The sequence below is a fragment of the Anguilla anguilla genome, chromosome 16 (genome assembly GCF_013347855.1).
Source record: "Anguilla anguilla isolate fAngAng1 chromosome 16, fAngAng1.pri, whole genome shotgun sequence".
In the NCBI taxonomy this organism is placed as follows: domain Eukaryota; kingdom Metazoa; phylum Chordata; class Actinopteri; order Anguilliformes; family Anguillidae; genus Anguilla; species Anguilla anguilla.
In genome coordinates, this window is record NC_049216.1 from 27,805,908 (window position 1) to 27,814,178 (window position 8,271).

At 37.3% G+C, this 8,271-nt stretch overlaps 1 protein-coding gene across 1 annotated transcript; it reads right to left on the bottom strand.

Moving 5' to 3' along the window:
* Positions 1-1,995: 1,995 nt before the first annotated feature.
* LOC118215832 (cytochrome b5) lies at positions 1,996-6,290 on the bottom strand. The gene is made up of 5 exons (XM_035396844.1): positions 5,943-6,290; positions 4,661-4,789; positions 4,261-4,287; positions 3,817-3,848; positions 1,996-3,329 (listed from the first exon to the last, which is right to left on the bottom strand). Exons 1-5 carry the CDS (start codon positions 6,087-6,089, stop codon positions 3,239-3,241), a joined length of 426 nt encoding a protein of 141 aa, XP_035252735.1. The 5' UTR covers positions 6,090-6,290; the 3' UTR covers positions 1,996-3,238.
* Positions 6,291-8,271: the final 1,981 nt, after the last annotated feature.

Genomic DNA, 8,271 nt, shown 5'->3' on the forward strand with positions numbered 1-8,271 from the left:
GGTAGTAAAACCAGTATGAAGAATATGGTCAGGTTCATACCTTATACGATAATATAAACTTACCTTGTCAATTTAATTTTTAAATAACAACATTGCTATTGTCAATTTAATTTTTAAATAACAACATTGCTACTGTAGGCTCTAATAACTATTTTAATTTATACAACCAATTGATTTGGATACTGAAACAATTAAACACACACTATTTCATACATTTACCCACAGAGGATCCCTTTCTCCTGTTATGCCATCTCAAGTGTAGCGTATGAAGTGAATTATTTGGTTAAGTGGGTTTCAGTGCCATTAAAAGATCTAATTGATCCCCAAGTCAAAACAGCTGAATTATGTTACATTACATTACATTTATTTGGCAGACGCTTTTATCCAAAGTGACGTACAAAAGTGCATTTCATGGTCATAGACAACTGCTAAACACAGGTTCAGTAAGGTACAATACTTATTTTGTACAGCTATTTCTAGCCAAGAACACAGTTTAGTTCACACAGTGAACACTATTCAGACCTAACCTCTGCAAAGCCAACTAGGCAGAAGAATAAGCTACAGTATTAGGACAAATACAAATTACCAAAAGTGCTGACAAGTGTCATGAAAAGGGGGGGGGGGGGGGGGGGGGAGGGGAGAGATTTAGTGAAATATACAGCGTGGTGGTGGTTAGTCTAGGTATAGTCTGAAGAGATGAGTCTTCAGGCCACGGCGGAAGATGGGTAGTGAAGGGGAGGTTCGGAGAGGGACGGGGAGTTCGTTCCACCACTGGGGAGCTAGGGTGGAGAAGCTCTGTGATCCCTTTTGGCGGGTGGGAGGGGTTACAAGGCGCCCTGCTGCCGCAGAGCGGAGTGGTCGAGCAGGCACATAGAATCGAGTCATGTCCTGCAAGTAGATGGGGGCTGTCCTGTTGGCAGCAGTGTAGGCAACGGTCAGGGCTTTGAACCGGATCCTGGCAGCGGCCGGTAGCCAGTGGAGTGATTGCAGCAGAGGAGTGACGTGGGAGAATTTGGGAAGGTTGTAGATGAGTCGGGCAGCGGCGTTCTGAATCATCTGTAGTGGCTGTATGGCACAAGCTGGCAGGCTTGCAAGGAGAGAGTTGCAGTAATCAAGGCGAGAGGTCACCGTAGCCTGGACGAGCAGCTGGGTGGAGTGCGTCGTCAGGTATGGTCGAATCCTTCTGATGTTGTACAGAAGGAATCTGCAGGACCATGATGTTGCCTTGATGTGCTCCTTGAGGTATTATTAAAATATTATGCTCCTTATGTATTCATAAAATAAAAGAATAAAGGATCTAGCAACATTGTAGTGGCAGCAGTACATTCATATAAATGATTGATCACAAAGTCAGGCAAAGGGGAATACAAGGACTGCTCTCAATATCTCTTACCCTAGTTGCACTTTGATACATTGTGTCATAAAGAAGGGGCTAATTTTTTTATTGGCTATATTCCTGGTATGGTGTAATGCTCAAAATGTTATTCCATAAAATATTCAAAATTTAGACCCATCACCTTTGTTACAAAATGCGTGACTATATGCATTTTTAAACCTGGAACACAAACTTTTTGTAATTATTTGTCATCATCCTCAGGTGACGTGCTAGCCCGTGATTGACAAAGGGCATCACCCTGCAATAGAATGGGCACAATATGCATAACTATGCTACACAATATAGCTTACAGAAAGGGAGAAACCACATTAAGCTGGGAGAATTACCAGCACAAAACTTCCACCCTCGTGCAAGAGATTACAAATGAAAGGAACAAATTCACACAAAAGAAACACCACCTAGTTTTTCCAAAGAGCTGGTGAATAAGCTGGGCACACCAGCACCCCAGCCGTTAGGCTGTTATTAATAGTAGGCCAGAATGGATGAAGACTTCTATTTCAAGTATGCATGTTCTTACGTACAGTCAGTATGTTTTTATTTTTATATCATAAAGTGAACTGGGTAACTATCCCGATAAACACTTACATATAACAAAATAATCACTGCACCGATCTGCCATTTATTTAATCACAAAAATAAATGCATAGGCATGAATAAAATACAATTAATCTTGCATTCATCAAATCTTTACACCTAAATACTATATTATAATATGTAATACACAAATAGCAATTTCAGCAATAGTGCTCAAATAAATGCATAATTATAAATGAAAATGTCAGAGGGGTTACAATCATTCTCAATATTAAGTTGACATAGTTTATAACAACATTGCATGTAAAAAAGTACTCATTTCCATGAGGCTTTGATATTTGTTAGACTATTCCTCAAACTGGAGGCTGCCTTCAATCCACTTTATGTGAAATACATGTGCTCAACAGAAAATACTTTGTACAGAACAAAATTGCAATGCAAAAAATCCATGCTTACTGTAGAAAAGCCAGTGAGACTCACCACAAAAAGGACTCTGTTCTTTTCCAGTCCGAACACTGAATGAACTAAGGGTGACCGGTCTGAATAGAATGACATATGATTCCCCACCATAACATAGCCACTGTTTTTGGTTTTGCCCTCAAGTGTAATTACATAAATTAATTCCCTTAATATTTTTTAGGTGCAAAGGCAAGTGCTTATACTGATTGAAAATTTAGAATTTTACATCAAAATGTACATGTAAATCTTCAAATAAAAACCGACACAATTTTTCTGAGCTTCTGATTAAACATTAATTTGCGATTCCTAAGATTTTCTTGATATCCCTTCACTCAACTCACCAAGAAATAAAGGTCAAACACTCCACTGAGGATTATGAAAACTTGACAAATTTCTTCACTGATGATTTCTCCACTTAAAAAAGAACACCCAAATTTGTATAGAAATGTACACTTAGAGAACAGAGAGTATGTCTTGTGCAGCCACGTTCACAAGGTTCAGTAAGAGTTCTGTTCATCAAAAATGGCACATAGGACAAGGATAAGAACACCAGAGAAAAGACAAAAGGTGAATGAATTTAGAAAAATAGCTGCTCTCAGTTAGGAGTCACAGAGGACAGCTGGTTTCTAGTGCATCTCATAGCACCTCCCACTGTCCAGGGACTGGAATGCAGAGAGGAGGTACAGGTGAGTGGGAGGAGCAGGGCCTCTCTCAAGAGATGGGGCAGTAAAAAGGGTTCATGGGAATTGGGGATTCCTCTGGTCGGTTGATGTGCGGATGTTTAGTCTGACGTGTCAAGATCTCCACAGAAAGCGAGAGATTAGATGGATGCTATGGAGAAGCCAGGACTCAAGAAGACTTGTGCTCCAGTATATAAAAACGGTACATCAGGCCAATCACAGCAGCTGCCAGGGCAGGGATCAACCATGTCTTCCATGAACTACAAACAGAGCAGGAAAAGAGGTTAAGAAATTCCCTTTAAGCCTAAAATATCTCAAATATAGCAATGCAGCAAGACATTCCAGCTTCACTATGAAGGTAAATCTTTGTGCTGGTGATGCCACAGTTGTGAGGAGTGGCATTTTGTTGTCAGCACTGATACTGTTCACCTGTTTGAGCACTTCAACGCACAGCAATACCAATAAATAAGAGTCATACTCACTGCTACTAATTATGAGTCACTATTTTAACAGTTTTTAAACTCTAGTAACAAATTATTTTGCCAGCTAGCTCCAAAACAATAGTTTCATACATAAACTAAGAAGACCAGTAAATAGTTGTTTTGCTTATTTGGGATGTAGACTAAGAGTTGGGATGTAAACTAGGAGTTCTAAGAACCTTATCTTCATGGTCTGATTATAAATAAATTAATTAATTACAAATGTTCTCTATTTCCTCACATTATGTGTGACGTGTAATGACCTTACCTGGATTCGCCAGAGGTTGTGATGAAAATGTCCTGGAGCAAGAAAAAACATTGAACACATAAATACAAAAAATAAAAAATAAATGTTCATGAATCACCAAAAGTTTATAACCAAAAAGTCAAGTCATCATTTATTTAAAGTGCATTTCACAGATGTCTCAACACACTGTACATTTAAAAACATAAAAGATTGTAAAAGATAATACATAGTGATTGGGCAACAGTATAACAACAATAACAAAACAGCAACAACATCATCAAAAACAGCAAAACAACAAAACATCAAATCAAGGGAGGTCATAAGAGTGAGAAAAAAATGTGTTTTAAGTTTAATTTTAAATATATTAACAGAACTTGCATGTCGAATTGATGAAAAAGTAATTTTGGTTACAGTGATCATAGCTTTTGTGTAGCTATATTGAGCAAATTACTTATTAATCCGTACCTTACTGTTTTCCTTATTGCGGTCATCCTGAAAGAAAAATGTATAGAAAATCAATCATTAAACAAGATTACTTCATTTCATCTATAATATGACACAGAACAGACAGACAGATCCTTCTAGCAAAAGGGGTATATATAAAGATATACTTCAACTTAAAATATATTACGGAAATCTAAAAAGTCAAAATCCACAAGCCATTTAAAAATGAGAAATGACAAGTAATTTTAGTTTCAACGTGACATCAGACTCAAAGAGTTTGTGTCACCTCGCCTTTAACAATAATGCTCTTGGAAATACTTGCCTTGCATTAATGATTTATTAAAGCAACCCAAAGTTAACTAAGTAAAGATAAATGCAAAGCAATGGCAATCCAGACGAGAGTATAAAAAGAGGTCTGTACCATGTGCACCTCGCCAATGAAATACTGCTGGAGCATCTCCCTTGCATCTGTGGAATGCCCAACGTCTTCAAAACTCTCTGTTGCGTCTAATCCAGCCTGCTCCAGCAACACCTCCTCACCTCCTGGATGCTGAAAACAGTGAGGCAGAAATTAGACCTAGAATGCATTTCACGTATGAAAGCAGTCATCGGGACACAATACTGAAGACATCGTTCTCGTTCTGTTGGATACTGCTTTAACAAGTACTTACTGCTCACAAAAATGCTCAATTTTTTGTTGAGTCGTGTTTGGTTTGAACAAATGCATACCCAATGCTACGGCGTACACGTGTTCATGGCAAAGTAGCCTGTCTTAGCATTTTTATTTCCAAGATCTCAGCTCGAAAACTTGTAGCTAAATGACCGTTGAGAGCTGCGAAACAACCTTAAGCTCGAAGCAGAAAAACTTTACAGCTAGCTAACCATATAGGTGTCGGGTTTTGACAATGGATACTGCGCTAGTTCAATTAGTGAACACGGTGGACTATCCAAGGCTTTTCATGGTCGATGCGTTTTTTTGTTCCAGATAATTCAACTATGTATTTGTAAACCATCACTGGTTATGATATACTGCTTGCTTGTTGAAGTTATTACCTTTCGTGAGGAAGCAAGAAACCCATGCTGTACTGGGAGCTAGTGTAGCGTTCGAGTGCGAGGGTTTAGTCCTAAACTCGAAGAACGTTTTCAACACTGAGAGAAAACTATTTATTTCTCATGTTTCTATTCTTACTCGCTGGACTATAGTTTTATACTGTCAAGAACATAACACACATCAATAGTGGTAAATCATTGTAGCTATCGATACCATGTTAACACTTGGTTTACACTAGAAATCCGGCCATCCATTTGCGTCTGCAAATATAACCCACTGGATTTAACGACATCCAACTATGGTATACGCCGCTGTGGTAAACAACATTATTGTAAGTTGGGAATTCTAGCTGATTCTGATCTGATCTGATCTGTAGCCATCTTTTAAACACTATACACCACCACAGCATTATTCTCGGGCGTTAACCTTAAGTGACCCGGATACTCACCGGCTAGCTTGCTACAGCTAGGAATCCATACGCAAAACACTTAGCTGCTCGCCAATTAAACGTTCGTTTTCAGTGTGGATTGAAAGATCAGAGTAATATCGACAAGATGCAATGTGAGAATTCTGTTGGCCAGTCCGAAAATAAATCACATGGCCTTCCATTTAGCTATCCAGCTAGCTAGCCTATCTGACTACAACTGCTTACCTCCCCCAAGAAGCTTGTGATATCATACACTTTATCGTGGACAATAAGCCAAGTATCCTTGCTCATATTGTGTTGGCTGATTTCTTCAAGTGTATAGTACTTCGTACTGCTTTCCGAGACAGTGTCTCCACTATGTTCGCAATCCATTTCGTTCCGATCGTGGTTACCGATAAATTGCACTTAAAACAACTAAAACGCTGCCTAACAAGCGTAGAGCCAGTAGTGTGCCTTCAAGAGAACATCAGCCCTCTGGTTACACAGCTTTGCGTTTCTCAGGTAAAGAAAAGAGAGAAAAGAGCTAGAAAATTCGAGATGCAGCGTGCTCTATCCCGGCCGCCGTATAATTTCGTCAGCTGACGAGATAAAGTTCTGTGGAAATAACCAATGAAAACAGCCTACTTCTATTATTAAACCAATAAAAAACACATATTAAGCGCTCCAATTATATCCACCCACATTTATCGGGCGTCTTGCTTGCTTGGTCGATGAGTTTTAATGGAAATATATGTGCTGAAGGATTTTGCGAACTATTTTCAATGTCAGTTTGGTTACAACACTACTAACTGCAAATAGACGTCGTCTACATCGTAGGCCCTTATCGAGTGTAGAGATAAGATGCAAAGAGCTTGTGCAGACCATTTATTAACAAGATATGAGGGTACATACGTACAATATGACGATATGTTCCACGGGTGTTCGTTTGTAGACTGCAATGAAAAAAGTTTACTACGGGAAATGGAGTGACATATTTTATGTGACAATATTATAATCGTATAATTATATAATATAATATTATAATTATAATAATATTATAATGCTCCTTTATTGTGCATGTAGAATCAAATTCATGTGGCCCTTTGGACTTGTGCTGTACCTAACATGAAGCAATGACAATAAATCCTAGACTTATAACTAGGATGACTCAGCAAAAGAAAATATAATCGAAATCCATACAAATAAATAAACATTACAATAATTAAATTAATAAATCATATCTCCAACTCGCTGACAGCTTGGAGCTATATTAGTTTGTTTCCTATAATAATAAATTAATGATAAATTTATTTTATGCAGCGCTTTTAATAGTCTCAAAGACGCTTTACAACACAGGGAAGAAACAATCAAAAAAGAACCAGGGTACAAGCATAATTATCAAAAAAAAAAAAAAAAAAGCTTCCTTGACATCTAAGGAACTTTACAAATGATAAATCAAAAGATCACTACGGTCCATATGCCTTAAAATTTGTTAAAATGCTCCACTGTAAAATGCTTGAGATAAAAGGAATTATGGAACGTCCAATCTATTATTATTATTATTATTATTATTGTTATTATTATTATTATTATATAAACACAGTAGATACAATTGTTTTCATATCTTTTTTTTATTTTGTGCAGTCAGTGGGATTTCATAGGTAACTACAGAACACTGTACTCTGCAGTTGGTTTGTCCTGTAATGTCAATATATGAGCACTAGATGGTAGCAAATGAATATGGCCCAAAAAGAGCACACTCTTAAAATAGTTTCTCAAAAAGCATTAATCACTATACTATGATCGCATCCCTCAGTCTTCCTCAGGTTAATCTTTGTTTTAATTTATTTCTTTGTTGATGAAGAAAGGAAACACGTCCGTTCCTGCCTCAAGAAAATGCATTTAGGTCATTAAGACCAACATTTAATTGTGTAAAAATAATATTTACACATTGAATATACATGTTAATGAGATAAATATGGCTATGTAATGTCACACAATAATTTTGGACAGATCTGAGGTTGTTTCATTCAACTGTATGCTATTTTATTTATTTATTTTTATTTTTTTAAAACTATCATTGTGCTCTTTCAAATTATGGTACTCATAGAAGTTTTTAAAAAATAATTTCTTCATCCCCACAACCATAATTTGGCATTAAGGTATTTATTATTTTTTCTTTAAAATGTCTTCACATACTTGAGACCTACTGATTAATCATGCTTGATATATATTAGGAAACTGCTTGGTGATCAATTATTTTATTCTGTTGTGTATTCAGGGGTAGATTTATATAATTTGCACTTCCCAGCCAAGGCAATATAACTTATTTAAATCATGCAGATTTCCCCATCTGGTCCTCTATCGAGCTCCCAACTCTTACTGCTCCATTCATCTAATTTTCCTTCACAGGCTTCCAGAAGCAACCTGTAGCCAGTATAACTTCTAGCCCATACGGACTTCCAGTGTTCATGGTGCAGAGCAATGATAGCAATGGGTCATCTTAATTTACTCTGTCATCATTTGTTCCTGTAAGATAATTCAGTGTGGCAGTATTATTTTCTACCAGTATCTA